Source organism: Dysidea avara, chromosome 9, assembly GCF_963678975.1.
Source record: "Dysidea avara chromosome 9, odDysAvar1.4, whole genome shotgun sequence".
Classification (NCBI taxonomy): domain Eukaryota; kingdom Metazoa; phylum Porifera; class Demospongiae; order Dictyoceratida; family Dysideidae; genus Dysidea; species Dysidea avara.
Genome location: NC_089280.1, coordinates 36,375,201 through 36,390,973, shown reverse-complemented (window position 1 = coordinate 36,390,973; position 15,773 = coordinate 36,375,201). Strand labels below are relative to the sequence as shown.

The 15,773-nt window shown below is 38.7% G+C and overlaps 3 protein-coding genes across 4 annotated transcripts in view; 2 read left to right on the top strand and 1 right to left on the bottom strand.

Annotated features, from left to right (window-relative positions):
* Window positions 1-5,277, top strand: part of LOC136265502 (TBC1 domain family member 2B-like) — a gene marked incomplete at its 5' end in the record, with an annotated part of 10,277 nt that extends 5,000 nt beyond the window's left edge. Inside the window, 6 exon segments of the mRNA XM_066060374.1 lie at window positions 2,684-2,779; window positions 3,598-3,703; window positions 3,959-4,212; window positions 4,633-4,797; window positions 4,844-4,952; window positions 4,999-5,277. Of these exon segments, the coding sequence (XP_065916446.1) occupies window positions 2,684-2,779; window positions 3,598-3,703; window positions 3,959-4,212; window positions 4,633-4,797; window positions 4,844-4,952; window positions 4,999-5,136 (868 nt within the window).
* A 65-nt stretch (window positions 5,278-5,342) lies between these two features.
* On the top strand, window positions 5,343-6,822 carry LOC136265504 (protein FAM78B-like). The gene has a single exon (XM_066060377.1). It carries the CDS (start codon window positions 5,623-5,625, stop codon window positions 6,445-6,447), a length of 825 nt encoding a protein of 274 aa, XP_065916449.1. The 5' UTR covers window positions 5,343-5,622; the 3' UTR covers window positions 6,448-6,822.
* On the bottom strand, window positions 6,389-15,749 carry LOC136265503 (uncharacterized). 2 transcript variants are annotated; one of them, XM_066060375.1, is made up of 14 exons: window positions 15,615-15,749; window positions 11,327-11,399; window positions 10,179-10,250; window positions 9,940-10,036; window positions 9,827-9,890; window positions 9,691-9,784; window positions 9,584-9,640; window positions 9,417-9,539; window positions 9,155-9,363; window positions 8,127-9,094; window positions 7,904-8,079; window positions 7,707-7,855; window positions 7,602-7,655; window positions 6,389-7,546 (listed from the first exon to the last, which is right to left on the bottom strand). In XM_066060375.1, the coding sequence occupies exons 1-14, from the start codon at window positions 15,701-15,703 to the stop codon at window positions 7,387-7,389; spliced, it is 2,385 nt and encodes a 794-aa protein (XP_065916447.1). In that variant the 5' UTR covers window positions 15,704-15,749; the 3' UTR covers window positions 6,389-7,386. The 2 variants fall into 2 exon arrangements, with proteins under 2 accessions (XP_065916447.1, XP_065916448.1); XM_066060376.1 differs by lacking the exon at window positions 15,615-15,749 and adding an exon at window positions 11,516-11,633.
* Between the last annotated feature and the right edge of the window lie 24 nt (window positions 15,750-15,773).

Here is a 15,773-nt window from a genome sequence, read left to right as displayed (position 1 = left end):
TGACATTGTCCATTATCCAGGATAGTGTAATCATAGGATATCACAACTTGTACAGTAAACAGAAGTCCTCCAACAGACAGTACAACACACTTTATTAGTAAACAAACTATGGAGTCATAACACTAATTTCATCATCATACCAATCACCATTTGTGGTCACAGATATGTGATAGTTGATATGACAAAGATAAATTGTTTACAGTAACTCTACTCTTAATATAAGATGCCACAATCAAATCCTCTGCCTCATCTTGTGGGAGCTGTGTCCATATTACATGACATGATTGTGTAATATTACCAATTCTTGGCTATGAATATAATATATCTATTGAGGTAGTGTTTCATGTTAGCATTTCCTGTCCTGGCCTTTCCACTTCCTGTCCACTCCTTAGTTACCTAGTATGGCTTCCTGATGGCTAAATATGGATTTAAGGAAATTGGCTCAGCATGATAATGGTACAATGTACATATTTGTTGTAGTAAAAAATGGCCACAAATTCCTGGATCTTATTTGACCGGTTAATAGCCGCAGCTCATACAGTAGCCGCCCCTGCTCCATAGCCTAGAATTATGGTCATAAGAGCCGCCCTCGAATAAGAACCACGGCTTGTATCTAAATATACTGATGCAACTGTTAATAAGGTTAATAAGACATGTTTGAAGCAGTAACCAGGTAAAGGAGTTGTTTTAAGCCAGGAAATAGCATTTTTGAGAGAAGTTAAAATGAGTTATATTATTGAAAGATGATTAAACAAGGTCAGTCACTCGTGAATCTGTATAAACGCCACAGGCTGTTGCCACACAAGCTACCCTTGGATAGTAACCACCTTCACATAGTAACCACCTTCACATAGTACCCACCTTCACATAGTAACCACCTTCACATAGTAACCACCTTCACATAGTAGCCACCTTCACATAGTAACCACCTTCAAATAGTAACCACCTTCAAATAGTACCCACCTTCACATAGTAACCACCTTCACATAGTGACCACCTTCACATAGTAACCACCTTCACATAGTAACCACCTTCACATAGTACCCACCTTCACATAGTAACCACCTTCACATAGTAACCACCTTCACATAGTACCCACCTTCACATAGTGACCACCTTCACATAGTGACCACCTTCACATAGTACCCACCTTCACATAGTAACCACCTTCAAATAGTAACCACCTTCACATAGTACCCACCTTCACATAGTAACCACCTTCACATAGTAACCACCTTCACATAGTAACCACCTTCCCATAGTAACCACCTTCACATAGTAACCACCTTCACATAGTAACCACCTTCACATAGTGACCACCTTCACATAGTGACCACCTTCACATAGTGACCACCTTCACATAGTAGCCACCTTCACATAGTAACCACCTTCACATAGTAGCCACCTTCACATAGTAACCACCTTCACATAGTAACCACCTTCACATAGCGACCACCTTCACATAGTAACCACCTTCACATAGTAACCACCTTCACATAGTAACCATAGGGTTTTCCTTGCTGAAGTTATAGTAGCCATGGCTATTAACCAGTATATAGAATAGTCATTGAGTTTGAGTACACCAATTGTTTTAATGTTCGGTCACATGTCTGTATTATCTGAGTGTGCTAAAGTCATCTGGTGTATTAGTTGTTCATTAGTTCAATTTCCGGCCGGCTGGTATTCAAGTTCCATGTCTTGTTGTCAGTGGTGTAACACCCGCCATTATCCTGAACTAGAATAGGATCTCACCAGTGACCATCATTGATGTTTGTGGCTTGTGCTTTCACCTTGTACCACTTATCAGATAAAGTGTTCCTACAAGTAATGCTAGAGTGTTCATGGGTGATCATTGTCCATTAACAACTAATACTATTAACACCTATTAAGATGAGTAGTTAATTACCCAACTAGATGGTATGATCAAGGGGTTTGTAGTAATGGTTTGTGTGATGAAGTCTCTTGGTGTGGTTGTTACTACTGTATGTGACCTCCCCAATGACCACCTGTTGGAGGATATGATCAAAGCCAAGTAAGAGCTATTAATGACATGTTCATATTAATAGTTGTTCACCTGTAAGCCAAACTAACCCCATTTATGTGTTGTTGAGATTACCCGTTTAGTGAAAGAGTGTGACAATATTCGGGAACTCCTTTAATATGGCTATTGTATGACACACCATATATGGTTAATACATTATCATTAAGTTGATTGGGTCATCATGTGTGTGCTACATGTCAAATGATGTTATGTTGTTGTTGTTTGTGTCTTCTTCAATGTTTTACCTTAATAAAGTAATAGTGTTACTGTCCAAATTTGTTCTAACATGACTGTCCAATAATGAATTGAGTAGTATTCTAAACACTGTTAAATGCCTAATAAGTATATTTCAGATGTAAACACTCAGTGAATACAGCTATAATGCAGCCAACACATTGACTAGTACACAATACTGACAATAGAATGAAGTTATAGCAACAAAATCAGTGAAGGTTTAGTTGATGTAATGGTTGGTTTACAAGATGAACCATTATGGGCTAGCGGTGGTTATCGCACTGACTAAACAATGCACAACTGAATCACAAGTGTAACTTAAGATTAACCACTCGAAGAAATTGTATATGTCTACTATGAATTAACGTGTGGTTTACTGACTGTACTAATATGGATATCATTTCTTAGGACAATGGAACCTTTGAAGTCATTAAGTGGAGCAGATAGGAAGAGCTTGTATAAGATGGCTGTTGGCACTCATGGAGTTTGGATGAGCTACCGATCGTAAGTTGTGAATGTCGTGACATGTAGAGTTTTCAGTTAAATCATGCTATGCTTGCTCGGGATTCTGTAGTTAAACAATTTAACCACACACACTACAGTGTACAGCTTCTGTAGTGTACTGTATTGTCCTGAGGCTAATAGTAACTGGCTGCTGGTGGTGGTATGGGAACACTTGTGATATCCTTTACATATAGATCATGACCTTAATGAGAATGATGTCTGGTAGTGTTCAGTTAACATGATCAATAGATCAATATGGCTGCAATGAATAAAATAGTTGTCCTTCCTGCTTGATACTATGTTGCTATTTAGAATAGTGCCGTTGTGTGTGTGTGTGTGTGTGTGTGTGTGTGTGTGTGTGTTGTGTGTGTGTGTGTGTGTGTGTGTGTGTGTGTGTGTGTGTGTGTGTGTGTGTGTGTGTGTGTGTAGTGTGCATGCATGTGTGATAGTGTGTGTGTGTGCTGCATACTTGTACATGTTGTGAGAGAACATTTAGAAGACCAGGTGACTTACAAGAGACACAAATGCCTTTCAGAGAGAGAGAGAAACCAGTACACTACAACACAGAGCAGTGCAGTGTGATCAATGTCAATGCTGGTTTAAGAGTGCAGGGGGCCTTGCTGTCCACAGGAGACCGTGCAATCCACGTTAAGTGTTTTTGCTCCCCCATTGGGGGAACACGTAACCCACAAGGGCTGTGTAATCAGGATCAGGCTACATACATGTGTGTGCATGTGTGTTTTTGTTGTTTCAATGGTAGTAGATAGCCTTGTAGCAAGGTACAGGGAACTGGACTGGATTATTTGTGTATTCAACAGGTCTCCTCTCATCACACTCTACCATGTCAAATATCATGTTCGTCTGTTGGAGATTGACTACACTCAAAGTCTCAACTTGAACATTGAGGCACCACATGACTCACAGGTAAGAAGTGACACACGTCAATAGGACACCTCCCTAATAAGGACACCTCTCTAATAAGGACACTTGTCCATGGTCCCATTTGTATTAGTGTACACACATTTAAACCCCTGAAATCAGGACACCTTGGTAATCAGGACACTTGTCCATGGTCCCATTTGTATCACACCTCTGAAATCAGGACACCTCACTCAATGGGTGTGGTTCCACTGTAGTTTACATTTGTGATAGGTTTGATGATCTTGCTAAACTTTGTAGGTTAATCTTGATCAACGGATCACTAGTATTCTACCTCATGACAATTTCCTGTGGGTGGGAACTGGCGGAGGATGTGTGTGCGTGTTCTCCATACTACCTAACGGTAATGTTACTACTAAGCTGGCCAAGCTGCTTGAGAAAAGCCAAGAGGGAATCAAAGAGGAACACTTGTTTGAGCAGTCAGTGACTTATCAACATGGCTTAGTTGGAGTTGAGGAAACTATCTCTGAAGATGATGACAAGATTAAAAAGAGGTGAAGTATAGTAGGAATGACTTGATGCAGGGAGAAAGAAATGTTTGCTCAATTTTTTTACCTTCGTAGGATGAATTAAGGATTGTGGTTTAGCGAAATGCCAAATTTACCTGTGGCAGGAGTTTTACTGTTTGTATATTGTGTGTGTTCTGTTGTCCATCTGACGAGCTGCTGATCTTTCCGTAGTACTGTACCACTACATGGTTTAGGAACAATAGTGTCTGATGTGATAATAAGCTTCAATGATGGTGGGGTATTGGCTTCTGTGTACAGTGGCTCTTAGCTCTGACTGCAAACAATACCATACTGCTCCCACCATCAGAGTTCGTATAGAGTAGTTGTGTCCAGCAGAACCACACCCTAGCTACAAACCACACTGTTTTGTATATTTCTTACCTTGTTGTATAACAATGTACCTAGGGTTCGACGGAGGAAAGAGTTTGGGAGAACATTTCATGCTAGGAAACTGACAAGCAGTGGTAAATTGGTAGATGATGACACTAGCTTATATCATCTGGACTTTATGGCATCCCATCACCTCACATCTCAACATGCTGACGCTGTACGGGCCATGGTCCCCCTAAGGTAACCCATTATTAATATCACCAGTTGTTAAAGTTGCTATTTTTAGTTTTGGAGATAACCCATATATGGTAACATGCTGTCGTATCAGTAAAGTTGACGAAGCTTCAAAGTCAGTCCAGTTGTGGTATTGTCCAGTGAAACAACATCCTCAGAAGGTAAACATCCAATAAATGAGAGATATCTTGATATATGTTAAAATAGTGGCAGTACCAATCCATTGATTGTAATGCCGTTGTGATGAGACAGTACACGTCTAATTCAGCACTGAGCCCCACACTGAAACTAAAGCCAACTGAACTACCGGAGGATGTTGATCAGCCTGTTGATGACACATCATAGTAATTATAGCATACAACCAAGAGTTCAAAATATATAAACATTATGAACTCTTGATACAACAGAATTATGTTTGTATATGTATATATTTTTATGCAATAATTGTGGCGTGTGCAGATATACGCATGCGCGTTGACAGCTATAGATGAAGCCAAAGCAACTGTGAGCAGATATCGCGTAGGTTATTGTTGGTCAAATTCCAACTCGTCTGGTTAGCTCCTCTGATATTTTGAAGTGCCCAGTTTATCACTAGGTTATGGACAGCTAAGAAACCTTATACAGAGTGTTACACTGGTTAACATACTAAACGAATCTCAAGGACTTCACTGAAATAAAAGGAAGTGCGTGTGACTTGATATGGCCGCATAGCCAATACGACGGCTGGAATCGTTTAAGTGTGGTAAAGATTTTTAGTGTTGTTATTTGTTGTTGGATGGTCGTGTCTGGTTGTGTAGACCGTCTCGCGAGAGTTACTGACTAGTTTTGAAGATGACCATCGACAAGGAATTATCTCGTTTTAAAGTTGTAAAGAGTCACGCTTCTATAGACCAGACGGAGACTATTATTTATGAGAATCAAGCTACACTAAACTATGTTACTCCGCATTTTAGAGTTGAGGCAGATGTGGAGATACCAGCGCTAAAAGACGGAGAAGTGTTCACTGTTGGTTGGGTACAAGCTGTGACCGCAATGAAATTTAACAATTTCTACCCGATGGGACAGAGCAGCTGGGAGTTACCAGAACTAAACAACCACAGAACTACGGCAGTATCGGACGCGGATGGACGTCAGTATCCTTGGTACGGTGTCACTACCGAGTGTGTTTGTGTGCAAGGACCCCGACCACCTTGCACAGTAAGACTTAGTATGAATGATAACTTCTCTCCAACTGTCAGCTGGGCTGTACCTGTGGGTAAAGACCAGCCGGACTCATTACAGAAAGTAGAGAGAGACCAGTCATTTAAAGTGTGGTTAGTTGTTAAGAATGAAGAAAAGAACACTTACAAAGTTCTCAAAGGTTACAAGTGGAGAGCTGTTATTAACATAGCAGTGGACTGTTCACTAGCTCAGGGTATGAGAGCAAAACTGTTAGAGCCTAAAATGCAGAAACAACCAGAAGAAATCAAGGACTTGTCTATTCCAAATAGTGCACTACATTCACCGAGAGCAAACGAGGCACAAAAGTTTGTATGGCGAACAAAGGACACAGAAATAGTTTTTGAAGTAGCGTGTACTCCTCGATTTTGTCTTCAAATGTTACCAGAGTATAGCCACAAGTACCATCACCGATATGCTCCTTATCCGATGAAATGATTTACTGAACTAACAGCTCTCACAATATCAGGTAAAATATTGAGATTTCTAATTATTTTACATACGTATAAACACACCACTTGATAGGATTACTTTGTAAATATGTATCATTTTCATGTTTTTGTAGTCATCATACAGGCTCAAAAAAAAATCATAATTAGAAACAAGATATTTTTACAAATTTTATTATTAAATGAGTCTGTTCTATGCCAATAAAGTATTCTAATTTTTTCATTGCAGTAGTCAGTCATTTTGTACATAATCAAATGGTATTATTTTTGTATAGTTTGTATACATGTCTCAGATTGTACCAGTTAATTTATCAATGCCATCATTTGAAACATTGTTGATCAAGCTGGGTCATTGTTGATCAAACTGGTGTGTTGGGTTACAGCACAATCTTTCCCACAATGTGATAACTGGGTAGTAATGTTTTGGTATAGTGGTTTTGTGGGTTAGATCAAATAAACATTGCAAGTTGTGGGCACAAGATGATGGGATTAATTGGTTATGTATGACATCTGTGGCTACAAGCTATAAATAAATCTTACAGGTGTAGTTTGAAATGTTGCCACTGTTATTCCTTCTGGATTATTGTGTGTACACTTGTACAGGGTTTTGTTAAGGAGCTTCGTCCTGATTTCAGGGGTCTGTAATTTTTAAAAGTAGCTTTGGATGACAATAAAATGATTAAATTGGTGTCGACATTTTAGGGTATCCTATTTGAAGGAATTCTCTCGCAAAAATATGGTAATGTATGTCATGATCTTTATAATAATATTGGTGTGATCGATCCCTGTTACCAAATGAGTTGTGTGTGGGTGTAGACTGATCTGTGTATGTGTAAGTAACTGGCTCTACTGCAGACAGATTTGTGTGAGGGTGTTTATATATTTTTAGAGTTAATTTATTTTTTCATTTATTTACAAGGAATCACTATCAGTTGGTACCACTGACAAAGTTACAGGCTTCATCTTGTAGTCCTTCATCTTCCATTTGTCTTCTCCAGTGCTCCTCAGCAATCTTATTAAGTTGTGCTGCAGTACGCACGTTATAGTTGATTGGTATAGGAACCTTGATAGCTCTTCTAGTATCAACCCTGAAATGTAGCAAGGTTATTGATAATACTAACTACATAATATTAATGGTGTTACTTTGCCTTGACTGGTAATGGTGAAGTCATAGAAGGTTTAGGTGGAGCAGTAGTCCTGTATGTCAACCAGCCCATCGTATTAACACTTCTAACAATAGTAACATACCTTGTGACTGGTACATAGTCAGATGAGTTATTAGATGATGACATGTTGGACTGAAGGAACAACTGTGCTAGTGATGTTGCTATGTGACTGGTTACTGGCAAATGAAAGAATTCTACTCTACAATTGTTGTTGCCGCCATGAACAAACATCTAACAAAACGGAATAAGGTAAAATGAACAAGTGAAATAATATCATACATTAGATATCTTGTATGCCTCCAACACTTTCTCATTAGGTTCTGTTGAATGTCTCTGTACTAGAGTATCCCAAGCTGCTCTACTAAACCCATCTTTGATGGTCTGAGTCTTACAGAGACGACACACTTGAGACAGGCCCATCACAGCACTGTAGCGTGCCAGCCAATAAAAGTCATCTAACACAAATCACTATATTAACAGTAAAGAGTTGTGTCCACCTCACCATGACTAACATCAGATGAGCTATCCTCGTATGATTTGTCTAGTTCAACAAGTTGTTGTAGACCATAACTCCTACTGGTGTCGTCATATCGGGGAGTGTCAAGCTTGAACCCATCAAATGCAAATTTCTGAATTACAGAACTGTCACCTTGTGTTACCAGTGAAGCCATACACTGGATAAACATGTATACTAACTCCCAAGGCCATGACTCCAAATCTTTAGGGGGATTACCCAGTGTAGGATCTTCCATGACTGATTTGATGGTACTAGGGATTGAGGCAAGACTGTGCATACCAAATATGGTACTCTGAGGAGCTTGACTACCTAACACAGCTCCTCCACCATCCAGTGGTGCTGTACTGTGTGTGTAGTGTGTGTAGTGTGTATAGTGAGTGCCTCGTGAGTCAGGCCTGTGATACGGGTAACTGTCTTGTTGGTCATCATGATATTGGAATTGGTCATCTAACATATCTATCTTATTGAAAACATCTTCACTCCACTGTTTGCTATTATTAGCACTGGAGGTCTCAAATACATACTGTTTTGAATCTAACATCACCCTTCTCTCTTCTCTCTGCTTCTCAACTAATAACACGTTGCTACTAGAGTCAACTCTGTTGTCATCACTTCTCTGTAAACAAGGTAGCTCATTAGATGATGTCGGTATGCTACTACTATTTCCGCTAGCATTGCCTTCGTCAGTTAACTTGAATGCAACTTGATGCCCCAGTACATTAAACATGTCTCCTTCATTTCGTGGAATAGAATATTTAGTGGCCATAAGTGTTTGGATTTTCCTATCAGAAATATCAATTGTATTATCACTATTAGTTTGATATATTGGATCATTAGGGTTATCAGGAGGTGACCTACAACTACCAGAAGCCAGTAATTGTAACAGGTAGAGCACCTTGATATGTGACTTAGCAACAACTGATAATATCTGAATTGCTAAGATTGCATCAACCCTAAAGTGTTAAGTAGTTACATGTTAATTGTAGTCATTTTCACCCTTCAATGAATCTTACCAATTATCAGGATGGAATTCTGTGTCACATTTTAGCAGATCTGTAATGGCTGATTGTAACATAGTACCCCTGTGATCCTTGGATACCCATATATCTAGTGTGTGCCACAGTACTGGTAGTAGACAATGTGTAGAGGAGCTACTGGTGTGACCACTAGCTGAAGGTTTTGTGGTGATCATGTCATGAAATAACTTCCCTATATGGTTTCCCTGTTTAGCAGAGTGTGTTTAATGTACATGTGCCATACCATCTGATACCTTACCACTTCAACTGTAACATTCCAATGTAGTATAACATCTGGGTATGACTTGTAGTGTTGTTCTATGTTCTTAACTTCTGATAAATCATTCTGATATCTTTCTATTTCATGTATAGTACAAATGTCCTGTAACACTTCAAATATTATAATGTCTGTCAGTGATAACTCACTGTTAATCTTCCAACAAGATAGTGACAATGTAGACGCAGGGACACAACATAAAGGATCTATGACAACATTGTAGCACTACTAAAACACATATTAGTGGATTGTTTACTTTGAACGATAACATTTCTCCTGAACGCATACACTTGTCCGATATCATTGCACTCTTCAGCCAATCACAACAAAGCCCGACCATATATAGAAGACTACAGACAATGATCCCTACTAACATACAATAACTATCATACCATGGTATATGAGATGGTGAAACATGTCCTTCACATACTGACTCATACAATGTGATCAGTGATGCTGTTAATAGTGTAATAATATGTCATTAACAGTATAATGTGATGGTAACCTTCTTGTATTGGTCCAACACACTGACACAGGTAGGATAGTTCATACCATATTGGTGACAGGTTATCGTTCTTCAAATATGCTTGTTTTAACTTGTACTAAAACATGTATAAAGATAGCATGTAGTAGTAGTTGTGTGTGTGTGTGTAGAGTGTGTGTTGTGTAGAGTGTGTGTTGTGTAGAGCGTGTGTTGTGTAGAGTGTGTATGTACAAAATGCGTGTGTATAAGATGATACATACTTGTAAACAAAGAAGAGCTTTTGTAGCATCACTTTCTAACTTGACTTTCTTCTCTCCATGTGAAAAATTATACTGGACAGACATAATATAATCAAAGAGACATAACTACTGGCCCCCCAATGATCTACTAACACTATTGCTTACATAGAATGAAATCAGTTAGAGTGCCTAGATATGTGATAGCAGCACAATGTTAGTGTATAACAATAAACAAAACTGTACACAATTTAGTGTACATCTGTTTGGTCGATGATATCACATGATGGAGCAAATTAATCAACAGTGTTTGTTGTAACATTGACATGTGCTCTAGTAGTGTGGAGAATGTCGTGCGTTACAAATATCTACATGTACAGTGAGGACTAGTGAAAATATTATTCTGTGATGTAAATATCGGAGGTTCAATGCTTGAGACTATTTCAAAGGAAAAGGTTGATTGATATTTAAGTGATCCAAACTTGCATATGTGTCCGAAAAACTGGTCAATTTATTCCTTAATTCCATTTTATCAGTTGCTTCACTGATATCTATAGTAACAAAGGAGTGGACAGCCAAAGTTTCAGCCTTTTGTGGTGAATAGTCTTGGAGTTGTACCGCTAGACAGTTGGAACAGGAATAAATTCGATTTGTACAGCAACAATCTGGCAAATAAATTACAGAAACTTATTTAATTGATCATAACTCACGACTGAAACAAGCTACAAAGACGGGGTTTGTCTCAGTCTGTTCACCATGAACTGGCAAAATAATGGATCAAATCAAGGTATACTGTTTTCCTTGTACGTCTCCGTGTGGACAAAGAATAAGGCCATTTTAACAATGAAATGACAACAACAAACTGTATTTCTACGGCATCATTAATAGGTGACAATAACTCACGTGCCTTATGCTGTATAAACATGAAACGAAGCCCAGTAAATCTGATGGTGTATAAGTTATATTGAATTGAGCTTTTTTTAGGGCACGCCGAAACAGTTAAAACATGCATATTTTTTTATGGAGCAAACATATGTTTAACCAGTGTATTTCAATACATTTTTATCCACTCGACGGGTCACATTATAGTAGTACAGCAAAATTGAGGTATTCACCAAAATGTTGTGATGAACAGTCAGTCACTAAATGGTACTAGGTGAATTATTACTCACATCTCTGGTAAATTGCATCGTCACTGCAGAATTGATTGAGTCATGTTTCTTTGTCTTGTTAGCCTTTGATTTCCTACATGTTATGAAATAGAACACAATATTGTCAAATAGACCAGTATATTTGACATGTATTGTATCACTGTAACACTAGAGCACATGACATAACAGTCAGGTGGAGCTTACACACACAGAGAGGGGATGATGTACAACACCTCATCCCATTGTAATCTGTATTGTAATAGTGTAACAAGTGGAGAGAGTTAATGTTCACAACAATTATTCAAGCAACTCTTGCTAAAGTGTTACAGAAATGACCTAGTCATTATACAATACAGTATGAGTCACAGTTACACATGTGATACACATGTGACCAGCATGTGACATTAATAAAGACATGCTGGTATATCGCTATTATAAAATTTCTACCAAATACTACCACCTTGTTATTTCAACAAACCAACAGTTAATTGCTGTAACATTTGATTCATGTTCCATTCATACTGTCACAGTTATACTGAAGGTGATAGATCAGTGGCTAGTAGTGTTGTACCTCATTTGAGGGTACACATGGGAATATCCCATTAACAGCTAATAAATTGGTTGAGGTATTGAGCATAGTACCAGAATAATTTTGGTAGCTAAATGTTACACTGAGTATACAGGTCATTTAAGAAAGATCAATACTCTAATAGAACAATCACACGTGCCAAAAAGTTTTACTAAAACTTTCAGTAATGTCACAAATATTACACAGTAAACTATACTCAACCACTGGTCACAGGGAATGTCTACTCAACCACTGGTCACTTTATCAAGGGAATGTCTACTCAACCACTGGTCACTTTATCAAGGAAATGTCTACTCAACCACTGGTCACTTTATCAAGGGAATGTCTACTCAACCACTGGTCACTTTATCAAGGAAATGTCTACTCAACCACTGGTCACTTTATCAAGGGAATGTCTACTCAACCACTGGTCACTTTATCAAGGGAATGTCTACTCAACCACTGGTCACTTTATCAAGGGAATGTCTACTCAACCACTGGTCACTTTATCAAGGGAATGTCTACTCAACCACTGGTCACTTTATCAAGGAAATGTCTACTCAACCACTGGTCACTTTATCAAGGAAATGTCTACTCAACCACTGGTCACTTTATCAAGGGAATGTCTACTCAACCACTGGTCACTTTATCAAGGAAATGTCTACTCAACCACTGGTCACTTTATCAAGGGAATGTCTACTCAACCACTGGTCACTTTATCAAGGGAATGTCTACTCAACCACTGGTCACTTTATCAAGGAAATGTCTACTCAACCACTGGTCACTTTATCAAGGAAATGTCTACTCAACCACTGGTCACTTTATCAAGGGAATGTCTACTCAACCACTGGTCACTTTATCAAGGAAATGTCTACTCAACCACTGGTCACTTTATCAAGGAAATGTCTACTCAACCACTGGTCACTTTATCAAGGGAATGTCTACTCAACTACTGGTCACTTTATCAAGGAAATGTCTACTCAACCACTGGTCACTTTATCAAGGAAATGTCTACTCAACCACTGGTCACTTTATCAAGGAAATGTCTACTCAACCACTGGTCACTTTATCAAGGAAATGTCTACTCAACCACTGGTCACTTTATCAAGGGAATGTCTACTCAACCACTGGTCACTTTATCAAGGGAATGTCTACTCAACCACTGGTCACTTTATCAAGGAAATGTCTACTCAACCACTGGTCACTTTATCAAGGGAATGTCTACTCAACCACTGGTCACTTTATCAAGGGAATGTCTACTCAACCACTGGTCACTTTATCAAGGGAATGTTGATTTAATAGCATTAGTCCTGTAGAATGAACCTGGTGGCCATAATGACGAAAATTAAAGCAATTGGGATAGTGTGGAAAGTACAACTGACAGACCAGCTGACTGTTTTAACAAGGTGGCCACTGCCTCGAGGTTTACAATGGCCACTTTAATAATGGCCAGGGTAACTTATTTTGGTCCCCTTATCACAGTAGCTAGGTTGTATCAGTCAGGTACTGGAATTATGTTTTATAAGACAATACTGAATTGCTCCTCTCCAATATATCACACTAGCCCTACTCTCCAGTACATTATACAAGTGTGGACACAACTCTGCTTGAAGTAACATTACTATACCAAATACGGTGGTGACATAGTCAGACTTATGTTATCAGAGCTCATAGGATTTGTATAGAGGTTTCATTGAAAACTAGGTTACTTCCTTATGAGTAATTTAATATTGTGGTTAGTCCCAGTGGTATACAGGGTGATTGGAGACGTGGTCATGTGATGAAAAACTTACTGCACAAAATGAAGGATGAAATTGATGCTGACGATGAAGAACAGCACTGGAAATTCTATTCAAGTTCTCTATAATACTGTAAAGTCAGATTATGCCATGTGTTATGTTAGTAGTCAATCCTTTTTTGACAGGGTGTTGTACCTTCTCTGGTCTTAGCTATATTACGACTATCAGTAGTCATTTACAAGCCTACCTGTAATTCAGGTAACAGCTTGAGTTCCAGTTTTACTAGCTATAGGAGCAATATATTTGGCTTGGTGTAAATTTACATGTCTCATCACCATCATGGACAAGGTATTAAATCTTGGCATAACAGGCTAAGCAAATTTGATTGCTTCTGAAAATTCAGACTCTACCTGCCTGCATTACAGTTCACATCACCATGCACCTCAAACTATTGTTGTTTTGGGAAGACATATCAAGAAGTTTGCGGACATTTTCTATAGCTACTTTTGTCCATGGCAAAAATGCCAGCTGGAACAGGCATGTCCAATACATTTCGATTGAAAAAACCATTAAAAATTAAAATTAATTATCGTGTACCGCCTACCTCGAGTCTGTTTAGTAACTTTCTGAATTTGATACATGTAGAGAAACTCACTGCGAGTACAGTGATACCAAAAGAAGTCCAATTTACGGAAATTTTGGTGCGTCAAAATGGCCTAAACCAATCGGGTGTAGCAAATTTCCCCATACACTTTGTATTGGGCGTTTCGGGGTCATGCAACAAAAGGCGTAATAACCCGCGACACATGATAGATACCTCAGATTTGGAAAGAGCAGTGAATAGCGATTAAGGTGAGCTATAGCAGAAGGAAATCAGAGGAAATTTAAGCAGGTTGAAAATCACTTACTTTTTCTATGGCGAATTGAATGGAGGATATTTGGAAGGGAACACTCTGAGCTATTTTGATGTCTTGACAGCCATTAACCTTCACTACATTAGTGTTACAATGAAACAAAAGCACTATGAATTAGTTCTGCAGGTCAGTTTTCGAAAATTACAGTGTTCTGTGATTAAGCCAAATTATGTCCGTGCCATGTAGCAAACTTCTTCATATGATTGTGGACTATTGTTTAAAAGCAAGAACACTTTTGCTGCTTTTAAGCAAAAGCAAACAGCTACAAGGTTTTTATTATTTCCAGTGAAGTGTGGATAGTTCCTTCCCAACTATAGGTCATATCATACTATCTGTGGTCACATACACTGATTGTTCTAATAGAGTAGTTAATGTTATCACCTGGTTTTGTCCCATCACTTCATCAAGTTTATATTACAGTATAATACACGAGGTCACATACATACTCGATGGTATTATGCACTATCAATGTAATGCCTAACAACTTTATTGAAGAGCAATCCACAGAAATTTTCACCAACCACCTTGTCATCACACAATAAATAATTTTATGTATACATGTATGTGTTAAATGTTTTTTTTTTTTTTTTTGTAATTACCTGGGTCAATTATCAGCTATGCTGTCTCGACCCAGTATATAATCATAATCATAATGTCCGACTACCATTAATACGGGCTGAGGGTGGGGGAAGGTCGGGAATTGATCGCTAAATTTCCTCGACATAGTGGGGATTTGTCTTCACGAAAGAAATTCACTCAGACAGCAAAGGTGTGTGCTTTCAGTATAGTCTCGGGTGCTAGCTATTACTTTCATACTAGAATCCACTCGAACTAACTCATCACTACTGACTAGACTAACGCCACACGACCGCACAAATCCCCTCCGAGCCCCAGTATTCCTGGGGTTTGTAGGTCGATATTTGGTCGGGGTTTGGATTGCTAGTACTTCCCCAGTAGGTGGGGAATTGTAAGTTTCAATGATGTAAATCCCCACCTTAGCCCGTATTAGTGGTAGTCGGGGATTACATTGATAGGTGCATTATTCAATTCTGAGTTCAATTCTCACACTTTAATACTCTAACACTTACTGTCCTGCTTGAGATGCCAAAATTGCTTGCGCACTATTCGGCGACACAATTCCAAAGTTGTGGCGCACTGGAACCTTCACGATCGGCATCTTATTAATGAGTCCACGATATTCGCTCCACTTGACTGAGGTGTCAACCACGCCCACAAAATACAATAGC

Excerpts from the sequence above, each read along its gene's own strand:
- LOC136265503 (XM_066060375.1), bottom strand. The coding sequence starts at position 15,703 with ATGCCGATCGTGAAGGTTCCAGTGCGCCACAACTTTGGAATTGTGTCG. Across the intron at positions 8,080-8,126 it reads CTCATCTGATGTTAGTCATG|ATGACTTTTATTGGCTGGCA; the intron begins GTGAGGTGGACA and ends GATTTGTGTTAG. Across the intron at positions 7,547-7,601 it reads CCATTACCAGTCAAGGCAAA|GGTTGATACTAGAAGAGCTA; the intron begins GTAACACCATTA and ends GCTACATTTCAG.
- LOC136265504 (XM_066060377.1), top strand. The coding sequence starts at position 5,623 with ATGACCATCGACAAGGAATTATCTCGTTTTAAAGTTGTAAAGAGTCAC.